Source organism: Mesoplodon mirus (genome assembly GCF_964341445.2).
Source record: "Mesoplodon mirus genome assembly, chromosome: 12".
NCBI lineage: Eukaryota > Metazoa > Chordata > Mammalia > Artiodactyla > Ziphiidae > Mesoplodon > Mesoplodon mirus.
This window is the reverse complement of record NC_138988.1, coordinates 86,748,292-86,775,553: the sequence shown is the minus strand read 5'-3', so window position 1 is coordinate 86,775,553 and position 27,262 is coordinate 86,748,292. Positions and strand designations below refer to the sequence as shown.

Here is a 27,262-nt window from a genome sequence, read left to right as displayed (position 1 = left end):
AAAAAAGATAGGCTATTTTAAATAGAATGTTGGCTGAAGATACCTGTCTCCAGACCTAACCCAATTTCCCTAAAAATGTACTTACTTTTAGAATATCATCCAAGTGCATGACTTCTTGGTTCAGATCCTGAAACTCTTTATATTGCTCTTTATGTGGTTCTAATGCAAGGAAAAGCCCATTAAAGGCATCCTCTAAGCTTTCATCTAGGAAGGATCTAGAGCCTTCGGACTCTCCACTGACAGAGCCCTCAAAGAGCAGCCTCTCGGTGGCCGCCGGCACCTCTGATGAGGTGAGCCTCTTGACCAGCTGCTTCGTGATGTTTCCTTCAAAAGTATCCAGTTCCACGGGCTTGAGTTCAGAGGCCTCGTCAGACTCTTGCAGAAGGGCCTCTGCGACACCCTTCTCCAGGAATAGGCGCTCCGTCCGGGCACCCGCGGATGCTCTGCAGGCCTCGGGTTTCCCGGGTCCCTCGGTCTCTTCCTCCTGGTGGGGCCTGGGCTCTGAGCCTTCTCCCAAGGAGCTCTTGGAAGAGGCCGAGCTGGAGTCATCCAGGCCCTCGTTCTGGGAGGAGGGGCTGCCGCGGTTCAGCTCTGCGGGGGTGATGGTGATTTCTGGATTTGCGGAGCACGCGCTGGGGAGAGAGCCGCCTGGGCTGTGGGAGAGGGCGCAGTCCCCATTGGGCAGGTCACTGAAGCTGAGGGACAGTGGCGTTTTCTCCCCAGCTGCCTTCCCATTTTCAAAGATGTCATCAGGTAGATTCGACTGCGGATAAAAGGCAAATCATTATGATTTTAAATACAAGTGATGCGTTTGGCATGGTTCATTTCCAGACAAAATGTAAGACAATTAAAATTAAAAAAACAGACCTTTCATGATATTAACATTGTACTGTTGATTTTGTGTGTGTGCGCGCGCGCACATGCATGGCAAAAGAAAACAAGCCTTTAAAAACTCTATTACCATTGTTGAATCTAGGTGAAAGTTCATTACACTATTCTCAGGTTTGACATTTTTCAAAAGAAGAGGTTGGAGGCAGGTAAGCGGTGCTTGTTTCCGAAATCCCAGGATCTCACAATATTTGGCAGCCATAGTTAAGAATAACACCACCGTTTTGTTTTGTTTTGTTTTGATTTTTTTGTTTGTTTTTTGGCATCGATCTTAAAAGACTTTACAACATTCTTGCTATTTCACTCAAAAGATGTGATGCTTTGTTCTGCTTCAGTTCTCATAAAATTATTTTTTGAAAATCTCTACCCACAAATCCCAAGCCCTGGAAAAAGTTTTTATTAATTCAGTAACCATGCCACAAACAATTCAAGACCAGAAATACGTTCGCAGAGCTTCTATAAAAAGAGGAGAAACAGGGCTTCCCTGGTGGCGCAGTGGTTGAGGGTCCGCCTGCCGATGCGGGGGACGCGGGTTCGTGCCCCAGTCCCGGAGGATCCCACGTGCCGCGGAGCGGCTGGGCCCGCGAGCCATGGCCGCGGAGCCTGTGTGTCCGGAGCCTGTGCTCCGCAACGGGAGAGGCCACAGCGGTGAGAGGCCCGCGTACAGCAAAAAAAAAAAAAAAGAGGAGAAACAGACTGATAAACTGAACAACTATCTTCCAGGGCTGCAAACCCCAGAGCTCCCAGGGTGTCTAGAAATCCCAAGGGCTCTGTCAGGCAGCCCCAGGCTCTGTGATCCGTGAAGCAGAACTCAGAAGACAGAGGTCAGAAATATCCAGGTAACCAAGATAATTTGTTTATGCAGGCCTAAAGCAATTTCTAAGTCACCTTTCCTGACACTGTGGTCTTGGCGAAGTGCTAAATGTTGCTCTGTGGGAAAAGTGTTTTAGTTGAGATCAGCTCCTTCAAAATGAATACTCTCTCTTGGATTCCAGAATTGATTAAGTAAAGGTAAGTACCTCTTTTAATTATACATAAAACAATGAGGGGACTCCCTGGCAGTCCAGTGGTTAGGACTCCGCACTTCCACTGCAGGGGGCGTGGGCTCCACGATCCCTGGTGGGGGAACTGAGATCCCACACGCTGTGCGGTGCAGCCAAAAAAATAATAATAATAAAAAATAAATAAAACAACGAACAATCACGACAGTGCTGGGAATTAGCCCAGGAAACAAAAATGTTACAGCAAGTGAAATGGGGAGCAGACAGAAGGAGGCTCCCCATCCTCCTCCAGCAGCGTCCATGGTCCCATCACTGCTGGATCTGGGCCACCAGCTCCCAATACATGCAGTTTCAACTCAAACTCTCCATTCTCGTCTGGATGGAAGGTTTTTTACTTTAACCACAGGATGAGTAAAAGGATGTGTCACTGGGGCACTCAAGTAACCTCTGCAGGCTCAGTTTCTTTGCCTCGAAAAGTGAGAATGTTTTCCTGGATTAGTGATTATTGAACTGAGCTCTAGAGTCCCGGGGGGTGGGGTCAGGGGGTGGGGACGGAGTTCTAGGGACCGTCCTCGAGAGGGGACGGGGAGGGGGTGGGTCCCCGTGCGACTCACTACTTCCAACCTCCTTTACTTCAGTTTCCTTACTCCTGTATCTGCACCCCCCTTTTCCCCCAAACACGCTTTATGCCTCCAGGACAGACAAAAAAGGAAGTTTCTGGGGAGGGATGGGGGAAGGCTGAGTCCTGCTCCCTGCACTTCCTCCGTGGGGTTCCCTGGGGATCTCACAGGAGCCCTGGGTCCTCTGAGCGCTCCTGCCCAGCCTCAGCTCATCTTCAGAGCACACATTCCGAGCAGCTCTGAGGGAGGCGGGAGGCGCCGGCTAAGGAAGGAGGGGGCCTGGTGGTCATGATTCTTATTTAAATTCCAAACTCCTCTTCAGCCATTTCTCCCAAGTCTCACATTCCCAAACCCAATTTGCATGTACTTAAGTGGCAAATATCCAGTTAGACTGAGATGCCCTGCTGAAGGGGACGTACAGCCTGCCAAGAGCGCGAGCCTACAAACGGGCACACGGGGAGGGCATGCTGTAACTGAGGGGGTGATGTAGGGATGCTGCAGGGTGGTAGGAGCCCCGGCAGGGGGGTGGTGGCTGTCCAGGAGAGACAGGGTCTGGAACTCAGCCCTGGAAAATGCGGAGAAGAAGGGCAGAGGAGGAGGAAGTGCGTCCTAGAAGGAACAACAGGCTGTGGGAGCTCTTGAGAGGGAGGGTGCATTTGGACAGTGAGGGGGGTTCGGGGTCGCCAGGGGGCAGTCAGGCAGAGAATGAAGCCTGGAGAGACGAGAGGTGGGCCTGGAAAACGGGGCCGGAATGGAACGGCTGCTCCGAGGAGTTTGCGTTTATCCAAAAGGCTATAGGAAGCCACCACATTCTTTTCTAATCGTGCTCTTGTTTACATGATGCAATTAAAACCTCTACTAACCAGCTCCACACCCTCCACCTTGCAGCCTATGAGCCTGAATATACACGTGACATTGGCAGGTACTGCGTCGGCTCTACTCTCCTCTGGCACGTGCATGTCTTTCCCAGGTAGTCCTCCCACTGTCCGTGGAAACTCCACTAGAGTCTAGCCTGGTCCATTTCACCTGTGTTTCTTAACCCAATGAATAAGATGCAATTATGTTTTTTTTTGGATGGTTTATTTATTTATTTATTTTTTGGAAGAAAAATAAAAAACGCGTTTCAAGTAGTCATTTAGAAAGAAAAATAAATCTATTTTTAATTTTTAGAAAGAAAAATAAATCTATTTTTAATTTTTAGAAAGAAAAATAAATCTATTTTTAATTTTTATTTAAAGTATATTTTAAAAGATATCTTACTAATGCAACATTCTTTTACCTCATTTGAGCATGCAGAGCGGGTACTTGAAAGTGATTAAAAAAATCTATTTCAAACTCCTCTATAATCAGTCTCTCTACTAATTTAGCCTTGCCAGTTAGTCTAGAGCTGCACTCTTTTTTTTAACATCTTTATTGGAGTATAACAATTATTATTATTATTAACCAGAAGACTTTTAACCCTTTCCTCTCTGGACATTCAAAGATTACTTTTATATGTCTGTAAACGGCAGAACATTCCAGGTATGTATGTACATATCTGTATGCGTATTCTCTTGTGACATAATGGATAACACATATAATGTAGGTTACCTATTACATTCCTGATTGCAAATTAAAGAGTTTCTTTTACTTCGATAGTATAAAACTAGCAAACAATACAATAAATTAAGGCTAAGAACCTCTTTCAATAAAAATAGTTTTGGGAAAATTGGTTTAAATCCACTGCCAGGTTTTGAAGGCTACAACTGTAAAGATTGCTATTAGTGATACGTTAGCTTAACTTGTGAACGAAAATCTTCTTTGACCTTGAGTGCAACTGTATTTTTTTTTAGATGACAATATTGTTACCATGGATATCTTTGCCACAGCGCAGAAAAGTCACAGCACAAAAGCGGAGATCATGAGCAGGGAAGGACAAACGGCCTCTCTCACAAAGGTGCATGCATGCCCAAATTTCCCACCCAGCGATAGGAGGCCTGTAACCGTTAGCCAATGAGCGAGAGAGAGAAGATAAAACAAAAGCCATGCCAAAGCCCACATGCCACAAGCCCCCTACAGCAAGCACGTCACACCCAGGCGGGCCACACACACTCACATAAAACTCTAGCACGGCCTTGGGTCTCAGCCTGAGGGAGGGCAGGTCACTGAAAGAGCGGCTGCGGTGCAGCTTGGCAAAGAAAGAGTCTTGCAAGGCACTCAAGACAGACAGCCTTGGCTTGTCTGGTGAAGGATGCAACCATCTCTTCAGAAGTCAAAGCAAAATGGGGGAGTTAGTGGAAAGCAGCAGGTTACCATGTTTTTGTCAACTTTTTAGCGAGCATTTCTGATTAAAACAAGAAGGCCATTATTTACACCCACTTCTTTAAAAGTCTGATCTTAGAGAATGTGCGGAAAAGTCTACATGTGTTTACCAAAGCAACAGGTTAAGTTGGGGGAGAGGAGAGGAGAGCCACGGGAGGTTTACCACCTGTGCGCGGGTGGCCACAGACATCTCGGAATGTCCTTTCCTTAGTCACCATGTGCTTAGGGTGAACTTGAAGATGACATTACAGTCAGCCCTCTGTATCCAAGGGTTATGCATCCATGAAAAAAAAATTCCAGACAGTTCCAAAAAAGCAAAACTTGAATTTGCCAATTTGCTGGTAACTATTCACATAGCATTTACATTGCATTAGGTATTAAGTAATCTAGAGATGATCTAAAGTATCCGGGAGGATGTGCATAGGTTATGTGCAAACACTATGCCATTTAACGTAAGAGACTTGAGCATCCTAGGATTTTGGTATTAAAGGGGGGTTCTCGGAACCAATACCTCTCGGATATTGAGGGACTACTGTATTAGGAATTATAGAGACTCCCCAACACCGTATATTAAGCATTTCAAACCCTGGGTGCAAGCACTGCCTGAGGCTCATCATTTCTCCTCTAGAAATCACACTGAACTTACAAAGAAGGAGTGGTCTTTGAAGGTGGGCGTTTCCGGGGTGCCCTGGCTGTACATGGACATTCTTCTCTGGAGGGCGGCTGCCTTGTTCCCAGCGCCTGAAGACGGGGTCATGTCCTCCACATCAAACGGACTGCAAAACAACAGGTCCCCATGAACACACGTTTGTTAAAGTCACCTATAATCACCGGTCCGCAGGCCAAGAAAGCACCTCATTATACTAACTTAAACTCAAACCAGTGGGAACTGGGCTGGTTTTGGCCAAATTGGTCTGTCAGCAAACAAACAGAGATAAAAAAAAGTGGAGCAGAAAACGGGGTCTAGACTCACCCAAGGGACCCCAGATTATCATCACAGCTTTAAGCACAATTTATGTGCACACCTGCACACCAGATAAATTTGCTTCCTCACTTGTATTAGACACAAACGTATTAATGTTTGTCCCAACACGAGATGTTGAAGAAGTCTGTAAAAATTCCTGGAGCTTTGCAAGGGCAGACACTTTAATGATACAAGAGGGCAACAGATTATTGTTCGGTTCTAAAGAAAACTGTCCTATTCCTTTCAGTTGACCCAGAGCCTGTTGTGTGACTGAGAGGATAACAGTCTGTTCACAATGATGCCATTTATCAGCATGCCATGTGTTCCTCCAGCAGAAGCACTGATCTTGCATTTGAGACGTCAATCATTACAAGTTACGAGGAGAGATGGGCTGGGCAAAAGCTGTGGACACTGTTCCAATAACAAGGCAACATGTCTTTGCTGCTTCCATGCCTGACCCTCGATATTGTAAAGGTGGCCCCAAACATTAATACTGAACATGTCCTAGTTACTTGGTAATATACCAGGGGCATAAGATCAAATGTTGTGAACAACCAGTATTTAATAGCTTATCATGACCTTTCTCACGGGGTGACTTCAGAAAACCACTTTTAAGTTTCTTGCTTTGACAAAAGGTATCTCTGGCCCTTTGGAAATATTCTGTTTCAGTATACAGAGTGTGGAGAGACTAAGGATATCCAAAAATTTCCAAAGCAGTGTCAGGTATCTGAGATAAAGAGGGCTAAGCAATTAAAACACCATAGCGAGAATCAGGATCTTTCTGTGGATAAAATATCTCATACTGGACAGTTATTTTCTTTCAAATTAGTGGACGTGAGAGATATACTTTTTTATACACATCTAAAGGTGGAGAAGGAGGGGAGGAGACAGAATAAAATATTTAAAAATAGGAAGTTGAAGAGGAGAGTAGTGATATGGCAGAGGGTTCTCCTTTAACATGGGTGAACGTCACCCAGCTTATTAAAGAGATTCCTGGGCCCTGAGAGATTCTGACACAGCGAGTCTGGGGTGGGGCCTGAGACTCTGCTTTCGTGCCAAGCTCCCCAGTGATTTTGATGGTCCACATGCCACGCTTGGGACAGCACGAGCCTACAGCGCTTGTTTCTATCATGATGATATCGAAAAGGGCAACTTACTACCAGGTGATTTCCAGGTTGAGTTTGATGGTGCCAAGGTCATTGATGTCCACAGCCACCACCTGAGGTCGGGCTGCAAACAGCTCTTTGGTCTCGCAGGTCACACTGCCGACCAGGAGATGAGTTGCTAGCCCTTTGAGTTCTGTGACCTGGTGAGAGAGGGAGAGGTAAGAGAGGCCTTACAGGGGTGCAGAGGACGAAGGCAGATTGCTCCTTCCCTTGTTTCTCCTGGCCAAGGCAGGCATTTCAGAATCATATCTGAAATCAGAGGTGGATATTTCCCAAGCCCATCTCACGTTTCCATTGCCCGCTCTGACACGAGGGCAAGTCTTCTGATGTACCTGTAGTACATACAGAGGTCTGTGGGCTGGAGGGGCGGCAGGCAGAAGTCACGGGCACAGGCCTCCACGATGGACCACCCAGCCGTGGCACCAGCAAAGACAACAAACTGCAATGACGATATTGTACCTTGATGGAAATTAATCCAACTATCAGGGGCAGGAACACCATTTCTTCTCCATCCCAGGTCTGTTTGCCATTTACTTCTATTCTGCCTTTCAGTTTCCACCTCTGTCGGCCATACTTCATGAAAATCTGGGGAGAGACACCAAAGGGCCCTCAGGTTCCACTGCCCTCACCCGCCTTCCCACCAAACACCAGGATGAAAACGGCGAGTAAATACAGCAGCTCCTGCTCCCCCGCTTCTCCAGCATCCTCATGACACCCACTGACTGTGCTTCTTCCAAATTCCCTGGCAGGGGGCGTGGACCAGAGCCCCAGCAGGGAAAGACTTTCAAAGGGGGTAAGGTAAGTTCTGCTTCTCTAGGACAGAGGGTGCGAAGGGCTTTCTGTAGAGAACGGTCGCTGCATCGTGCCCTTTGGCTCAGCTCTTTCTCTCGTTAGTTCTACTTCAGTAGAACAACCACTGGATTAATTCTCCATACTCCCAGCTCCTTTAGAAAGACAAGGAACCATCAGCTAAAATCTACTTCGTGGCCAGAAGCAAGAAATAAGGCATCCTTCTTTTGGATAAGGGAGACAGATCTGGACAAGGATTTTGAAATCTGACACACTTTGCGGGGAGGGTGTGCAGTTTCTCCTCAGTCAGACAGCTCTACTGCTTAGAGGAAGACACATTCCCCCTCACCACCCCCGGCCAAGATGAATGATTATAGAAGGTTTTGGAGGAGACAGTTCGATGAAATCATTATGTAAGTTCCCTTTTGAAGAGGGAAAAGATAAAACGCTTTTTTACTTTTATGGAGTATATTTTTATAAAGAAAGATCTAGATTCTATTATTCTTCAATCATGGTACTTTTGAGTAGTCATAATCCGGATTGGATCTTGCATCAGGAAAAAAAAAACTGCTATCAAGTACAATATTGGGACACTTGGAAAAATATGAACATAGATTGTACATCAAATGACATTAGCTAAAGGGCCAGTGCTAAGTTTGTTGGTGTAGAGAATTGTACAACGTTTATATGAGAGAATGTCTTTCCACATTCAGGAAACTAATTTTTTTTTGGCTGTGCCGCATTGCTTGCAGGATCTTACTTCTCCAACCAGGGATTGAACCTGGGCCAAGGCAGTGGAAGTGCCAAGTCCTAACCACCGGACCGCCAGGAAATTCCCTCAGGAAAATAATTTAGGGGTGAAGGGTCATGATATCTGTGCATTAATCTAAAATAGTTCAGCAAAATAACAACAACAATAATAGTATTAATAATAATAAAGCAAATGTGACATAATGTTGAAAACTGGTGTCTAGGTGACCCGTATATGGGAGGTCTTACACTAATCTCCAAAATTACTTATTGGCTCAAATTTCTTTCTCAAAATAAAAAAATGTAAAAAAAAATTGAAGAAGCAAAATATTGACAGCTGACTCCTGCCTCTCAAGTCCAACACCCAGACCGACACCGCACTTACTTCATATTGATCTCCAGGACAGAGGCGAGCAAAACCAGCCAGACCTGTAAGCAAGCAACTGGGATCAGAGGTGCAGAATTTATTTCCCCTCTTTATAAACCCACACTGGCACAGTTATAAAACTCAAAGTGTCAGGCCTTTGTGAAAACTCATATAATAGTTTCTGGGTAACGACTGTGTGTACAGCTATTGTTGGGAATTCCATCTATCACAGCAAGAGAGGATATTCCTTGCTGGGGTGATGGGAGAGGTGCTCTCTGGGGCAGAGAAGACTGCTCTTTCTAGGAAGAGCCCCGTTAAGTTGTGAGACTGTGGGACGGATGAATCTGCTTTGTACCAGTCTCAACGGGCTATGCCAGGGTTAAGATGATAGAGAAGGTCCAGGGAGGCCTGAAAAAGGCACCTGCTGTTACCACTCTCTGTCAGTAGATGGCAGCAACTCACCAGTTCGTCACACCTCTCCATCCACAGAGCCGGTCCATTGAGGACCAGTTTCCACTGACAAGTAGAACATAACAAGCCTCTTAAAAGATTTACTGAAATAAGAGCAGAATTAAAGAAGCCAATTCTCACTAATAATTTTCTGGAGGATTAGTCTTTTGTTTTTAATACTTCTGAAAAAAAGCACAATCGACTGATCTTTATAAGTCACAATTGGCTGGACATACCAATTCTAATAAAGTCCTAAACACTCTTTAAAAACCTCTGCAGAAGACCTAGAGTATGGACTTGAGGACATGGGGAGGGGGAAGGGTAGGCTGGGACGATGTGAGAGGGTAGCATGGACATATGTACACTACCAAATGTAAAATAGCTAGTGGGAAGCAGCCGCATAGCACAGGGAGATCAGCTTGGTGCTCTGTGACCCCCTAGAGGGGTGGGATAGGGAGTGTGGGAGGGAGACACAAGAGGGAGGAGATATGGGGATATATGTATATGTATAGCTGATTCACTTTGTTATACAGCAGAAACTAACACACTATTGTAAAGCAATTATACTCCAATAAAGATTTTTTTTTTTTTTTTTTTTTTTTTCCGTACGCGGGCCTCTCACTGTTGTGGCCTCTTCCTGTTGCGGAGCACAGGCTCCGGATGCGCAGGCTCAGCGGCCATGGCTCACGGGCCCAGCCGCTCCGCGGCATATGGGATCCTCCCAGACCGGGGCACGAACCCGTATCCCCTGCATCGGCAGGCGGACTCTCAACCACTGCGCCACCAGGGAGGCCCTCCAATAAAGATGTTTAAAAAAAAAAACCTCTGCAGAATATTCAGGATTTATCTACTGCCTATTTACATACCTATGCAATTACAAGCCTGGTTAAAAAACAAAACAAAAAACCTAAAAAACTGATCTGATATCAGTGCTGGATAAAGGAGAGTAAAGGGGAAAATCCTTTGAGGGTTTTTATTTTTATTTTTTTCCTTTCAAAATCACCAGAAATTTCATATTGGGAGAACTTATCCAGATGGGAGAAAGCTACTTGGTAGTGATGTTTTTGAGCCTCTCAGCTCATGTTATTAAAGCAAAATTTTTTGGAAATGCTTGAGGCGGTATCACTCTGATACTCTGATTATAACCATAACGTGGCACGTGGCAGTAGACAGGCAAAAACAGGCCTGGGGCTGTGCTATGATTCTTCAAGTCCTACATGCTAATGTAAGCCACTCATGGTACTGATTGCAGAATTGAAACTAACAGTGCGTCAGTTAGAGTTACTGCCTTGTATCTTTTAAACCTGGCCGGGTTTCTTTCAGACTCTGGTCTGAGGCCTGTTGGGATTTTCAGTTGGGGAAAGCTTCATGTTTTCTCAGCAGTTTGGGGATTACTGCTGCACTGTCTACAAAGCTTTCATTATGGCCACTCCAAAAACCATCATGGGGGTTAGCACCCAGGGATGAGCATGGGGAAGTGGAGGGGCTGAGGGGACTTTAATCTCCGTGGGGCATCTTCCTGCACCTTGTGGATGTTTTACTGTAAACATCTATTACTGATAAAACAGCTCTTCCATGACCTCATTCGGAAGGCCCAGATGCTACAGTCTGCAGCCGCCCACCCTGTTCTTCTTTTGCTCAGGGACCATTCTGCCAGAAGAATGTGCCGCCTTTTTTTCTAGTTCTGTGAGGATCTTCCTTTCCAAAGATAAAAAAGATCACACATGTTGGCAGGCAGCGAATACACAGAGAAAATGCTGGTTGGATATTCATGACAATTTTAGCACCGGGGGGGGATAGCGATTCTGAAGCTAAGGAAGTGACACTTTCTACTGCAAGGAAAACAGCCAGACAGCTGAATAGATAGGCGCTCCCATTACAGGACTGACTGATTTACGGACCAGGCATAAATAATGCAGATTTACTAGCTCCCTGGTAGATGTCCCCTCTCCCAAGGCCGGACCTGCCCGAAAAGCTGCAGGTGCCAACACAGACTTTTGGATATACACACTGCCTGGAACTTAATACGAAGTAGGTAATACTTGGGAGAAGAAGTAGTATTTCTGTAACAGACCACGTCTTTCCATCTGCAAACTGGTGGATGGGTCTAGTGCTCCCTCTTTAGCTTGGCGTTGGACCCTCTTCAAAATCTGGCATCAAGGAGTTCCACAACTCTCTTTCCAGGGTCCTCTCATTCTAATGCAAAGGTTACAGCGGGAAGCCTTCCTCTTCCCCATTTCCCTCCCACAAGATAGGTGGGTGGCACCCTTTGCACCCCCTCCCGCCACACCCCCCCTGTCCCCCAGGCATCGAAGCAATTGGCCACATTATTGATCCAGTAGATCATTTATTCCATGGAATTAGATTAGACTGGCTCATGCAACCATTGTCTCCAGTAGACTGTGTGGAAGTCAAGGCCAGAGACCATTCACTAGGATGCAGCCAAGAGCCTGGCCAACAGCAGGCTCAACTGTCTTTACCATCATCACTTACCCCGCCCCTCCAAAACCCCACAGAATGATTGCTGTCTGTGTGTTGGGGAAGGGTGTGGCAGGAGGAAGCTAGCTGGCTTCCCAGGTCTGAGGATATTATGAAAGATCCTCAGCTTATGTCACTATGTATGTTGGGGGTGGTAATTTTTTTTTTTTTTTACCAGAATGAATAACAGATAAGAAAGTAGGTAACTGCAAAGATGCAAGATTTCTTGGCAGCCTGAGAGGCTTCCTTTTATCAAGAGAGAGGAAGATTTTTCCACGGGGGTGTTACCCCTGAAAGGCTTCATAGAAATAGTTCAAGTTTTCATGTTAGATTAGGAAAGTGGAAGTGAGATAAATCAATAATGAAAAAGGAGGATCACTTGCAGGTTTGAGTGACCCCCCTGGGAGAAACCCTGAACCCAGACAGAAGCCAGGGAAGCCCGTCGGGCAGGACAGAGAGAACAAGATTGAGGGTAGAGATGAAAGAGCAAGAGGGGCAGGAAGTTGAGCCCGTCCGTCATGACAGCCCATCATAGACCAGAGCTGTTCTTTAGCTGGGCAGCCGGACCCCCCGGTAGATGGTAGGGCCCCCAGAGCATTCTCACTGACCCTCAGGCCTGAGGTCCAGGTCTGGTGGGTGGGTGTCCCTTTCCTCCCACCCACTCCTGGGTGCCTGTGTGGCTGGGTGGAAGACTACCGTCCCATAGAAGAGAACTTTTTTTTTTTTTCTTTTTTTGCGGTATGTGGGCCTCTCACTGTTGTGGCCTCTCCCGTTGCGGAGCACAGGCTCCGGACGTGCAGGCTCAGTGCCCATGGCTCACGGGCCCAGCCGCTCCGCAGCATGTGGGATCTTCCCAGACCGGGGCACGAACCCGCGTCCCCTGCATCGGCAGGCGGACTCCCAACCACTGCGCCACCAGGGAAGCCCTAAGAGAACAGTTTTTGAGCAATAGTTTATAGTATCTGTTCCTCTTTGTTAGAACTTCCCTCCTCATATGGGGCTGGGGGACAGGAATGCACTAGGAGCCACGAGCTCTGGAATTCAGTTTCAAGTTTGACTCCAACGTACTGTGTGACTTCTGGGACAAGTCACTTAACCCCGCTCCCCATCGACAAAATGGGGAAATCACCAACTCACCCCAAATTGGTGAGTTTGATAATAGTGAGCGTCAGAAATAGGGGAAATACGGTACTGCTTGTATTAACAGGGAGAAGACGGCATGATGGGAATTTCTCTCAGCTGTAAGACCCTAGACTGTGCTAGCCTGCGTGGAGGGTGCCCAAGAGTTAGGGGAAGGAGAGAGAAGTGTTTTCTGCTGAACACTGACTCAGGGCAGTGGTTTTCCAGAAGCAGGCTGCTGACAGAATCATCCCGAGGATGAAAAATATACCTGAAGGGTGCCACCCACCTATCTTGGGGGAGGGAAACGGGGAAGAGGACAGCTTCCCATTGTAACCGTTGCCTTAGGATGAGAGAATGCTGGGAAGAGAGCTGTGGAGCTCCTTGGTGCCAGGGCCCCGCCCTGACTTGCTGAGATGGGGGCAGGGCCTGAGTGGTTTTAGAACCACTGACTCGGTGAGCACCCACAGCGAAGAGAATGGACCTAAAAAACTGAAAAAACACAGATGCCCCGCCTCAGTAGTAAAGTAAGTATTGAGACTTCATACTGAATAACAGACTGATTCACTACGGGATCTGCTGGAGAGAAGAACGCAGCCGTGTGGGCAGCTGAGGGTCAAGGTCATGTTGATTGCAGGTACACTCAACCAGAGCAGCTCCACGGGCATCACACTTGACGGAAAACTTTGCCTCCTGAGTTAGGTGACTCATTGGACAATTAAGCTCTCCTGTTGAGCACTTAAAAAAAAAGCACCCCTTTTCTACTCCCTTAATGGCAAAAAGTAGACAAGAGGGTGATTAAATCCCCATTAGCAACCCAGGGGTCCAGCTGCTAAGAAACCTCAGAAAAGGAAAGGCACACAAACTAGCCCTTCTCCCTGCGGTGAGCGGGTGAGTGGCCCAAACTCAGAAGGAAGATGGACTCGCTGTGATGGCTGCTCATCTGAAGCCCTGTTAGCAACTGAGATGTAAATCTCACAACACCTGAAGGATGCTCCGTTTTCTACAACTAGAGCTTCTTTTTGTTCTGAAGATGCTTGCAGTACAAATCAACAATGCTTTCAGAGTAGGACTTCCTGGAGTCAACACCAGAAAGGCACTGGGAAAAAGAGGAAAATGCACAGTCCTATGTGGGTTTAACACTAAAAAACATTTAAAAATAAAGAAGTTGGTAGGTTGTTTATAGGAAAGTAGAGCATAAAGGAACAAACTAAATGACACCACCAAGAAGCCAACAGACAAGTCTAGAACGTGGGACATTCTGTACAACAGTGACAACATGTTGAAAGTGACAACAGTGACAACAGCTTCAACATGACAAGTCAATGGTAGGAAAAAAAACAAGGAGGGGTCTGTTTTAGATGAAAGGAAACTGAAAAGAGGTATCTAACGACCAGTGATAATGCATGGACCTTACTTGAATCCTGATTTGAACAACTGTATAACTCACTTTTGAGACCACCAGGTCATTTGCTAATGGAATGGATTCATAACAAAGGCATATTCATTTTATTAGAAGTGATAATACTTGGCATTGTGGTGTCCCTATCATAAGAGGTCTCTATTCTTTAAGAGAGGCACATCGCAGTCTACAGGGAGAGACTCCCACATCTGGGTTGTATTTCATCAAAGGAAAAACAAAGACAAGAAAACAGATGAAGCAAAGGTGGCAAAATCTTGCTAATTATTAAATGGAGGTGATGGGTCTATGGGAGTTCCTTATAATATTCTTCCATGTTTGTGTATGTTTGAGATCCTGTCACAGTAAATATTTAAGTATGTAGGCAAGTCTCAGGACGAGAAGGTTCTGGAGCATCAATACATTAACATTAATTAATTAATTAATTAATTAACATAAGTGGGGAGGGTTGAGAGAGAGTGGCCCCATATCTTTGCAAGGAAAATAAAAACAGTGTGTGATGTCACACTTCAAGGAGCTAGGCGGAGATGGCACCCGACTCTCTATAGAAAAGAGGAAGGAGAATACCTTTCATCTTGATGGAGAACTCCCCCAGCTGCTTCTCCAGCTCTGCTTCAATGGTGCACATGTTCTAAGAAGAGCACAGGAGACCAGCGTCAGGGCTACATTTCTTTCAAAGCACAGGATGTTCTCACAGCAGTGGACAACCACTGCTCAAATGGGAGGCATTTACTTGTTTGCAGTGAGTTACAAGTATGTAGCAAATCGTTACAAAATGTTTAACCTAAGCCTAAGCAAGCCTTCTAGTGTACCGGAAATTCAGAGCATAGAAGACCAAGTTAAGTTATATCATAAACAGTCAGATAAATCCAGAATGTGGGAGATTCTAAAGGAACTGGCCTGGATTCTATAAAAAGGCAGTAGAATTATGGGAAAAAAAATTTAGATAAAAGAGATTAAAGTGACATAACAACCAAATGCCATGTGTTAACTTTGACTCCATCCTGATTTGAAAGTAAATAAACTAAAACAGTTATAAAAGACATCATTGGGCCAAATAAGGGAAATTTGAAAATGCACAGGATATTAGATAATTCTATAGGAGGACTGGTAATTTTCTTAGATGTGATCATGGTGTGTGGTTATGCAAGGGATACACATGTTACATAGGTTTTCATTAAAGGATCTGTGCTAAAATATTTATGGGGTGAAATGGCATGTTATCTACCATTTACTATCAAATGACTGAGTAAAAAAGGAAAAAAAATCGAGCGTATGCAAGAGAAGAAAAGCAAATATGGCAAAACATTACCAATTGGTAAGTCTAAATAAAGGTATATGATGTTCAACATACTAGGCTTGACTTTTCTGAAGGGCTGAAATTTTTCTTAATAAGAATTTGGGGCAAAAAGAGCTCGGGAGCTCAGCTGTACTCAAAGTGAAGGAGGCGGAGTTCCTGCTGCCATGCCCTGAGGCCCTCAAAAGGATTCGTGGGTTCGACAAGCGTCCTCTCCTCACTCTAATGTTGAGGAACAGGAAAGGCAGAGGAGCCACACCATCTATGCCTGTGGTTAGATATCTAACCACTCGCACCCTACCTCCTCAGTGTCTGAGGACCTAAACAGAGCGATCGCAGTCAGAAATCAAGAGGAAAAGTGCCTGGCCCTTCTGCAGCATGGCCAGTTTAAGCTTTCGATGCCACCTCTGGTGTTCTAAGCAGAAGTCCCCATCCCACCCCCCTGCGCGTGCGCGCGCACACACACACACACACAAACACACATCCCTGCTCCCCAGGGCAGCATCTGCAAGGTTCTTCCTCCATCCCGGCTAGGGGCTCGGACCCATGGCCTGGGCAGCTCAGTAAGCACAGACGGGGGCTGCTTCCATTTGGATTTTGTTTGCAAAGGACTTCAGAATTGATTTGCAAGCTAGAGGTTCTGACTCTTAAATGTTGGTACCTCAAGTAGCTTAGCAAAGCTGGGGAAAACTCCTGAGGTTGAGTTCTGTGCAGCTGGAAAGTTTTGAAAACAAAGTCTCAGTTTTGTAAACCAATTTTCTTCCTCAGAGCACTGGGTGTCTCTGGGAAGGAATGCATTACTCTTTCTAGAAGTATATCAACGATGTTATCATGCATGTCAGGACTGCGACCAGTGTCTTTGAAAAACCTGGGGGGCAGCTAGTTTAACAGCTGAGGACATCCATGGTCAGAATTGCCTTCTGTCTCACCCAGGCAGCCATGGATGAACACTGCTGCTCTTGCAAAGGCACCCAGAGCCATCTATTTCTAAACCCTCTTTGTGATAAAATCCTGGTTATGTGAAGATACAAATCCACTTGATGTCAAGTGAGGTAGGAAGCTACAGAAGTCTTGGACTTCTTTCTCCTCTTGCTGAAATTACACTCTACGTCTTTGAATTTGTGAGGACATATGATGCCATGTCTTGGTGCTTGACCACCAGGGGGTATTTCTGAAACAACCTACAAAAGTTCTGGGACGGGCACGGGCTGCCACTCAGTCCTCGTACGTGTGTACTCTGAACGGCCTCCTTCCTTGGCAACTGCTCTTTTGATTTCACAGATGTGTGGAAATGAGGTCTCATGAACTAGGGCTGCTTCGAAGCCAGAGATCCTTAACCTGTGCTCCATCAACTTGGATGGGGAAAAAAGTCACATCGTTATTTCCACTAACCGCTAACTGATATCTAAAACGTCCACACATCATTAACGTAGAAAACACGCCGCAGCCGTATGACTAGTACCTGTGACTTAGACCTGATAGAAGTCACATCTATGTTCATGTCACATCGATTGTTGCAGGTACCTTGAGAAATCATTTCTATTTTTCATTACTTTCAAATTATAATAGTTATTGGAGCCACTGCTAAATCTTGTAGTTTGATGAGTTAATAAAGCAGCAGTCTTGTACTGTATCACACATTTGATTTTAAAAATATCTTGATCACTGTACTGACAATATTGAAATAACTGTATTTCAATATAATTTGTTTCCTTTGAATTCCTATGGGTTTCATTTTATGCATTCAAAAAGCATTCTCCCAAATGGAGAGAAAGAAGCCCTGTTTTAGACCATGAAAAAGACAAATTTGGTTCAGACAAGAGGCGGGGCTGGAGGGTTACACAGGAAGCAATGCTGCAGCAAGTCATCCAAGACATCCCTCCCGTCCCAGGGCTGAGACCGGATGCTCAGCCCTGGGAATTGTCCAGCAGACCCTCATCAGGCCGATGACTTCATTCATGAAATTGGATCTTTGAACAAAGACACGTGGGAGAGTAAGAAGTGCTACTTTAATAATTCAGTCATTTCATCAAAGGCACTGGTTTCGGGTGACCCCCGGAGGAGTGAAGACCTCCCTGTGTCATATGTATGGGCCCCAGAGACAGTCAGAAAGCAGGAAAGCATGCTTCTGTTCATGGTTCTTTATCTTGCCTCCTTTAAGATAGAAGGGAAATTTCTTACAATAAAATAATCGTAGGCAGGAGGTGGGTGAACCCAATATCCAGGGCAGCCATCTTAACCACAAGGTCTGTTCAGTTTGCAGGCATAAAGCTAGACTAGATTGTACACTAGAGAATTTGGAAGTGCATTTCAATGACCAATACCAGGGCATTTGTGACTTATTCATTTGCTGAAATTTTTAACATGCATTCATAGTCTATTTGTGCAGAGACTATACACATAAAGAAGTATAAGATTTGGTCAGTGAATGGCTTTACAGTGTCTAAAATCTTGTGGATTTACACGCCCAAGAACAAACCTATTACCAGGCTCTAGGAGGTGAGTGCTTGACAGGTGATGCTCACAACAGAAAGTCACATGCTCTGGAGTCCACAGAAAGCTCTAAACAAAAATACAACCAACAAAACCACCCGAGAGCCATTTTAAACAGCTCCACTGATGGCCTCAAGGAAACGCAAGACAGGCAAATAGTAAATTGTCTCTCTCTAAAGAGTAGAATGAGGTTGAGGGTGCCATTCCCCTGGTTCTTAGCAGGTATCGACAATTCAGATTGGGCCAGGTGGAGGTCGGCAGCCGAGGAGGTTGGCACATACCTCTGTGTACTCTTTGTAGCTCCGGTTGATCTCTGACAGGCTCTCCCGGGCAGCTTTGCTGGCAGGGGACATTGCGAAGGCTTGCTTCATTTTGCTGGCACCATCTTGGAGGCGTCTTTGGATACAATAAGCTTCATAGAGTTCATCTACCTGCCAGAATCAAAACAGAAACACAAGGGACATAAATATTTGTCACACTTGAAGGAAGTGACATTGGCCATTGTTAAGTGCTTAAGATACTTTATGTTTCTGACCTCAAAAGGAGAATCTTGTAGAAATGCCATCCTTTTAGACAGACCCATCATTTTTGTTTTAGCCACATGATCCATTTTCTATTTCAAACCGGATTTTACTCTGGGCTCTATTTTCAAATGACACAAAATGAAAATGAACTTAACGGTGGACTGCGTGAGACAAGGTTTAGATAATGAAGACAGGAGTCTTTTATATGAGGAACGAACACTGGAAGAGTGTATGCAGTTTCAAACCAACGTGAAGACGTTGCATTATACTGGGCTATTATCACTTTATTTTAAGAGTGTCACAAGGTGATATTCACGCATCCAGATTTAGATTTTTTTTAAAAAAAGAACTCAAGGCTATTTATCGAAAATGATTTTTGTAAAGATGTGGCCCAACAGAAGAGAGAAAACAAAGGTAAGTTATTCTTAAAATGAGGGTGAAGCATGACTGTTAAAACTTAACAGACTGAACATAATAACTGTGACATTTTGGGCATATAATTTATACCACAATTTAAAAAAGTAAACGGGAGGAATGGAAATGAACATTTCTCTGCAATACCTCTATACTTAGGCTTTTAAGTAATAATATACCCATTGCAAATGGCTATTGATCATATTCACTATATAAGCCTGACAGTCACTTAATACTTCTAAGGCAGTGATTCTCAATCAATCCAAGGTGATTTTGATATTCAGGGGACATTTGGCAACGTCTGGAGACATTTTTCAGTGTCACAGCTGGGAGGTGTTACTAGCATCTAGTTGGTAGAGGCCACGGATGCTGCTAAACATCCTGTAACACAGAGGACAGCCCCCTACAACAAAGAATTATCCCCAAATATCGATAGTGCCGAGGCTGAGAAAACATACAGCTATTCCTGATGATACTCACCTCTATAGTCTCTCGTCCTATCTTCAATTATCAACACACCAACCACAGTTAACTACAGGAATTATCAGGTAGATTAAGAAGAAGGATATCACCAGACATTATGTTTTCTGGGAGGCAGTTATCTACCTAGGACTACTTGAATTTTTCATTTCAGTACAAACTTTGTTCCCTCAAAAAAGGAGGCTACAGTTGTAGAACCAGAAGAAGGTAGAGGTGAATATGATGGACTTCAGGGTTTAACATTCCCCTTTTGTTCTGAAGGCAAACTTTTGGCTGATCACTAAAAAGCATTACTATTACCTGTTAATAGTACAATTTTCCATAGTTGCTTTCTCTCTACAGATGTCAATGATACTTAGCATATGAATGTTAGTTAAGAGACTGAAAATGACTCTCTTGGTTAAAGGATTCTTTGTTGCTCTTCAACAATTCACTCCACTTCACTGAGAGGAATCGTCAAAACTCTGGAAGGAACAGTCTTTCCTCTTTGGGGTTGGTGGCTTTGTCTCTGAATAAGAGGGAGGTATAAGACCCAAGGGGTTGTGGCATATCTGCTGATAAGATCCTTTGGTTGGGTGACTGGCATAGAGGGTGGTTTCCATACATTAAAACTAAGCTAAGACTCACTTGGTGAGCTTGTTAAAATGATGATGCCCAGGCCCCACTTTGAGATGCTGATTCAGCAGGTGAGGGATAGGTGAGGCGTCTGAAATTTTAAGTAAACAGTGCAGATTATTCTCATGTGGCAGGTCCCCTAGAGACTTAGGAACACAAGAGCTGGTACCTCTTCTGATGCAGGCCAGGCTGTTTCACCCATATGGCCTCCTGGGGGACTGTCCCTTCAGCCCTTCCCCCACTGTAGTCCAAAGACTGTAATCCTCTCAACAAGGAAACTGCTAACTGGACCACTGGTATAGCCCTAACGACTTAGTAGACTACTTTGCATTTAAAGAAAAGTTTACCCTTGTTTTCATTTAAATATGGATCTACCCTAGCCAAATGGAGTTAACCTTTAGAATAAAGGATAACGATGTACTCACCTAAGCAGAAACTGGCCCACCTGTAGGCAAGAATTTGTCTTACCTATAAGTCAGCAGTGGCTCTCATCAAAATAAACTGATTAATCAATGAAATATCATTTGTTAGGATTTGTTAGGGATCCGTCCATAAGATGCTGCAGATAGAGGACTACCAACCTTTAATAACCACTAGGATTGTTGTATCTTACAATGATGGATACAAGATGGATAAATACTCTCTTACCTAATACTAATTGTTTTCTTGGTATTTTTCCAAGTAAACCGAGTAATTTCAAAGCTTGCCCGCCACATAAATATCTTCTAATGGATGTCATTGTTTGTTTATTTATTTATTTAGGCTGCACCGGATCTTAGTTGTGGTATGCAGACTCTTAGGTGTGGCAGGCGAACTCTTAGTTGCAGCCTGCATGCAGGATCTAGTTCCCCGACCAGGGATCAAACCCGGACCCCCTGCACTGGGAGGGAGGCGTCTTACCCACTGGACCAACCAGGGAAGTCCCTGTTTTATTTACTGAGTTGAACAGAAATAGAAGCACTTTCAGGTTTGCCAAGGTAATAAATATCTTTCAAAGTGGGAATGGGAATGAATGTTCAACAGCAGTAGCATATACATATGCTTAGATCACCACAGGATTTGAAACTGGAAAGGATTCTTAGGATCATCTGGATTGACTATGTGCACCTCCAGCCTCACTGCATGGAGTGGAAAGCCAAGGTGCACACAGATGTTATAGCTCAGCGAGTACGTGGCAGAGATGGGACTAAAACCTGGGGCTTCTGACCACTAGTAGAGAGAAGTGCTAAAACCTCCAGTCTCTCCACTTGGCACACAGGATGATGGGTGCAGATAAGAACAGGAATTGCCAATGGTGTGATCCAGCTGCCCTCAAAGGGACATTGTTTCTAGGTTGTACTGATACTGCCTGATAGCGTCCAGAACAGGGTGGTGGGGGGGACAGTCCCACTCTATGTTAGGCTGGTGGGACCATTAGTCAACTATTTGTAGGGTTCAGGGATGGATGTCAGGGACCCTGACAAACTGGTGTATGTAGAGGGGGGCAATGGGGATGAAAAGGAATCTGGAAACCAAGCCATGTGAAGAAGAGTGGAAGGAACTAAGAGCTTGAGAACGATTGAGGGAGCTACATGACAGCTGTTGTTAAGTACTTTAAAGGCCTTCATGAAGAAGGCTATGAGGGTACCAAGTTGTATGTGGGACCTGAATGTAAAGTTAGGCAAGTGTGAAGATTTTTGTAGGTCAGTTTGGTTTGATCGTATCTCTAACCAGACTACACCCAGACTGTATCCTCTACCAGGCACTGTGCATGTCTGCACTGGAAACACTTAATAAATATCCGTTGAACTGAAGCAGAGTAAACAATGTGCTAGGTAATCAGGCTCTCCATTCTTATTTTTTTTTCTACAACTTTACTGCCTGTTGGAGGATTTAATTGCTAATCAGCTTAGGAGTCAATTGGATAAGAAATTCTCCATGGACTAGAGGCTATGCTCAGGCCAAAGGTGTATTGATCAGTGACTGAGAACTGAAAAACAGGCAAAGACAAGAGGAACGTCAGTTACCTTACTGATGTGAAACTCCAGGCGTCTCATGTATCTTTCAATTGTTTTAATTTGCTGGAATAAAAGAAGAAATTTGAAAAAGTACAGCCATTTACAGTTTCACTGATTAGACTTGTGTGGCTATCTTTATTATCTCATACTCAAAAGTACCAGAAGATGTTAACTATTTCCCCTTTCCTCCTATCTCTGTTGCTACTTTAAAGATCCTCTACTATCAACTTAGAAAGTATTTTTTAAAAAAATATTGAATAAATACTCTGAGAGATAAACTTGAGTTAGCTATTGGAATCCTTATGTTTAACATTAAGAGGGGCCAACCAAATGGAATTCACTGGATTTCTGGCAGGACAGTATCATATTGGAGTATACTTAAGTTTCTTCATAATAACATTTTATCAACTCAAATATGAACTCACCCCCCCCCATTTTAATGTCTCTGAAATGGGGTGCATTTTACAACTGCAACTGTCTGTGCACGCCCCAAGATAATCATAGTTGGTTATGTGTCATCTCTTCCATTTGAGTTATAAATATTATCACATGCGTTAAATTTAACTACCCTTTAAATATCTGCAAACAGATTATACTATGATTCAGTATTTTTTTAACATCTTTATTGGAGTATAATTGCTTTACAATGGTGTGTTAGTTTCTGCTTTATAACAAAGTGAATCAGCTATACATATACATATATCCCCATATCTCCTCCCTCTTGCTTCTCCCTCCCACCCTCCCTCCCTAACACACCCCTTGAGGTGGTCACAAAGCACCGAGCTGATCTCCCTGTGCTATGCGGCTGCTTCCCACTAGCTATCTATTTTACATTTGGTAGTGTATATATGTCCATGCCACTCTCTCACTTTGTCCCAGCTTACCGTTCCCACTTCCTGTGTCCTCAAGTCCATTCTCTACATCTGCAACTTTATTTCTGTCCTGCCCCTAGGTTCTTCAGAACCTTTTTTTTTTTGATTCCATATATATGTGTTGGCATATGGTATTTGTTTTTCTCTTTCTGACTTACTTCACTCTGTATGACAGACTCTAGGTCCATCCACCTCACTACAGATAACTCAATTTCGTTTCTTTTTATGGCTGAGTAATATTCCATTGTATATATGTGCCACATCTTCTTTATCCATTCACCTGTTGATGGACACTTAGGTTGCTTCCATGTCCTGGCTATTGTAAACAGAGCTGCAATGAACATTGTGGTACATGACTCTTTTTGAATTATGGTTTTCTCAGGGTATATGCCCAGTAGTGGGATTGCTGGGTCATATGGTAGTTCTATTTTTAGTTTTTTAAGGAACCCCCCATACTATTCTCCATAGTGTCTGTATCAATTTACATTCCCACCAACAGTGCAAGAAGGTTCCTTTTTCTCCACACCCTCTCCAACATTTATTGTTTGTAGATCTTTTGATGATGGCCATTCTGACTGGTGTGAGGTGATACCTCATTGTAGTTTTGATTTGCATTTCTCTAGTGATCAGTGATATTGAGCATCCTTTCATGTGTTTGTTGGCAATCTGTAAATCTTCTTTGGAGAAATGTCTATCTAGGTCTTCTGCCCATTTTTGGATTGGGTTGTTTTTCTTGATATTGAGCTGCGTGAGCTGCTTATAAATTTTGGAGATTAATCCTTTGTCAGTTGCTTCATTTGCAAATATTTCCCCCCATTCTGAGGGTTGTCTTTTCGTCTTGTTTACAGTTTCCTTTGCTGTGCAAAAGCTTTTAAGTTTCATTAGGTCCCATTTGTTTGTTTTTATTTCCATTTCTCTAGGAGGTGGGTCAAAAAGGATCTTGCTCTGATCTATGTCATAGAGTGTTCTGCCTATGTTTTCCTCTAAGAGTTTTATGGTCTCTGGCCTTACATTTAGGTCTTTAATCCATTTTGAGTTTATTTTTGTGTATGGTGTCAGGGAGTGTTCTAATTTCATTGTTTCACATGTGGCTGTCCATGTTTCCCAGCACCACTTATTGAAGAGGCTGTCTTTTCTCCATTGGATATTCTTGCCTCCTTGACCAAAGATAAGGTGACCATATGTGCATGGGTTTACCTCTGGGCTTTCTATCCTGTTCCATTGATCTATATTTCTGTTTTTGTGCCAGTACCATACTGTCTTGATTACTGTAGCTCTGTGGTATAGTCTGAAGTCCAGGAGCCTGATTTCTCCAGCTCCGTTTTTCTTTCTCAAGATTGCTTTGGCTATTCAGGGTCTTTTGTGTTTCCATACAAATTGTGAAAATTTTTGTTCTAGTTCTGTGAAAAATGCCATTGGTAGTTTGATAGGGATTGCACTGAATATGATTCCGTATTAAAGGTCTTGTATATACAGAAAGGTGTGGAAAAGACAGCATCATATATAACTTAAAAAAATATATCTACGTTTAAAATAGGCCTAAGAGAGTTTTGTCACTAAGTATAAGATACATAGTTTAAGTGAAAAGAAAGAACTGTGTCAGAGTGTAGCTGTAATCACTCTTTTTCTTAGTGGCAAATAAGATAATGATGTGTTTTCCAGTCAAAGAGGTCTTCCATTTGATGAAATATGATAGTTCCCATTTAGAGAGAACACAGGTAAGGACCTTCAAACCCTTGTGAAATTCTTAAACTTAACCAGCACACTGGGAAACCCTGCAACCAGGTGACTTTTTTTTACAAAAGTGACCTTAAACACATTATTGGGTCTGTAGATCATAGTACTTATTCATCATCCTCATTAGATAAAAGCACGAACTTTTCTAGGATTAGAAAAATCATCATTTCTCTAGGATCTTACTGTACCTAAGCAAGGATCACTGACTTCTCCTCAAGGATGAAGGATTTTATTTCCCAGTAACTCCCCAACACAAGACAATAACTTACCTTGTCTAGGTCATACAGCACACCCTAAAATTAAAAAAAAAAAAGAGTATCTGGATTAAAACACATCTTCCTCAAAACTGTTACTGATATGAATTGAAGGATTTTGTCTGCATTTCTGCACTATCAGTGAAATAATGATTAGCCTCATAATATCTGTTGGACTTTTTGATATTTGTTTTAAAAGAGTAAATCTGGGTTATTTTAAATAATAGTAAGAATACTTTTAAGAGCTAATATTTATTTATACTCTGTGCCTCCAGAATTCTACCCAGTCCTCTCTGCCTTCTGGGAGCCTTAAGATGTTCACTTGCTTTGGGCTCTCCTCTCTTACATAGTGAGGGACACATAAATTCACGTCCACTTAAATTTTTTTTAATGTTTTTAACATAAAAAGTAGCAGTGAGTATATGTGTTTAAAAAAGACTTGCCTTCCTGTTTAAACACAAAAAAATTGGCATTTAAGAAGAGCCCTTGAGAGTGGTGAAAGCTTTTCACAAATTGTTTTTAAAGCAAGTTTATTCCTGTGTGCTCACAATATCACAGTATAATCAGTACACTAAGCCCACATCCCCCATCAGGAGGGTTTTTATGGAACATGAGGTCCTGCTGGAAGCTCCTCCATCTATACGCCATTGTTCTCCAAGGAGGAACATTTGTTGCCATTGAGGACTGCTAGGGACATTCAAAAGCTCTGAAGGCCACTCCACACTGAGTTCCACATAAATGGGAGCAATTTATCTTCTAATATTGTTAGAATATAAAACTTTTAACTTCTATGAAGGCTTTAACCTCTCTAAGCCTTTGAAAAGGATAACATCTTTTAAAAAAAGAAGATAACAGCTATTCATGTATATGTGTACCTCGTATATGTAGACTTTTCCTGGGCTTTCTGATGCCTTAAAACTTTAAGGCATAATATCATTTAGAACTTAAAATCATGTAAAATCATTAGAAACACCTCTTCAAGCAGACAAGTCCTCACAATTCATTAGAGTAAAGGAAACTTGCAAGCATCTCCAACAATACAGTGTGTAGTTGAACTGGTTCAAGGACTCCTCTGATTTTTTATACCAATGACTTCTTGAGCCTCCTTTTCCTATCAGGTATCACTGACCCATTACAATTTTAAAAAATTGGATATAAAGGAAAGTTCTGGGTTCCAAATGCTGTACTAACAATATGGTAGGAAAACCCCAACTTTTCATTTCCTTATATTACTTGGGAAGAGGAGTATAGGGAGTTGGCTTTTTTAAAGTATTTTTTCCTGATTACAAAGTTTGTCTGCATAAACATGCTTGGAAAATACTGGAACATATTAAGCATTAAAATAAACATCAGGAAGCACATGGCACTTTGTCCCTTGGATCTGCTTTTCTTGAACTTTCTTCCTCGTCCCCATGTCTATCCAGTAAGAGAAGTTAGCCAAAACAAACAAACAAACAAACAAACAAACCCACTGTGTTAACACCCTAAGGATTAGATGGTACCTACCAGGCGAGAGTTTCTTCTCATATCTTTTAACTGAGCTGTCAACTTGTCCAGCTCTGTCTGGTGAACCTCCAGATACTCACTGCAAAGATAAGAGAGACGTGATCGTGAACTCTGTGACTGTCAAGTGGAATCTGATGCTGATGCTTACCTTTCCCTTCTAAAGGGGGGGCATTAAGAACCTGAACCTTGCTCTGTGGGGCACAGAGCTGGCAGGGAAGAGGCTCTGCATTTTCTTAAACTCTCCACATTTTGAAAGCTCTAGCAGTTGAATCTGATACTATCCAGATAGTCAAAAAGGAGAATCCCTATGAGGCTGGCATAGCAGGAAAGAAAAACCAATGTGGAGGGAACGGGAGGAACTCTGGAGTCAGTCCTGGATCTGGGCTCACAGAATTCTATCTAGTTCCATAGGACACTGACAGTAGGCATCTCACCACATACTAGGGAAGTTTTAATCTGGACAAATCATTGCTATAATATACTCAGGAAGGTTTTAGAATGCTTCTTCAGCAATCTCTAAAACAGATATGCCTGTCTACCAGTGTTTAAGTAAAATACAATATTACACAGAGCTAAATATAAACATATTACTATTTCAGGTCTCCTTCAGTGTTTGGTTATGATATGGAAACCCGATCAAGTTCATATCTTTGGGACTCATTTAAGGCTTCCTCAATTATGGCGCAGTAATAAAACACCTACTACAGAAATAGACATTCTAAAATTATCTCATAAGACTAGCTTTTCTGACCCTCCTGAG

At 43.5% G+C, this 27,262-nt stretch overlaps 1 protein-coding gene across 7 annotated transcripts in view; it reads right to left on the bottom strand.

The window, feature by feature from the left end:
* The window catches only part of RIPOR2 (RHO family interacting cell polarization regulator 2), a 215,711-nt gene that overhangs the window by 25,978 nt on the left and 162,471 nt on the right, over positions 1–27,262 (bottom strand). For 5 of the 7 annotated variants that reach the window (XM_082637871.1, XM_082637876.1, XM_082637870.1 and 2 more), the window contains exons 4-13: positions 26,503–26,581; positions 25,012–25,035; positions 22,143–22,196; positions 18,385–18,534; positions 14,881–14,944; positions 8,865–8,908; positions 7,400–7,525; positions 6,932–7,080; positions 5,457–5,586; positions 86–763 (exon numbers count right to left, since the gene is read on the bottom strand). In XM_082637871.1, the coding sequence (XP_082493997.1) occupies positions 86–763; positions 5,457–5,586; positions 6,932–7,080; positions 7,400–7,525; positions 8,865–8,908; positions 14,881–14,944; positions 18,385–18,534; positions 22,143–22,196; positions 25,012–25,035; positions 26,503–26,581 (1,498 nt within the window). Of the gene's footprint in view, positions 1–85; positions 764–4,604; positions 4,752–5,456; positions 5,587–6,931; positions 7,081–7,399; positions 7,526–8,864; positions 8,909–14,880; positions 14,945–18,384; positions 18,535–18,638; positions 19,535–22,142; positions 22,197–25,011; positions 25,036–26,502; positions 26,582–27,262 lie in introns of those variants that run through there. The other 2 variants (XM_082637875.1, XM_082637872.1) reach the window with 2 other exon arrangements.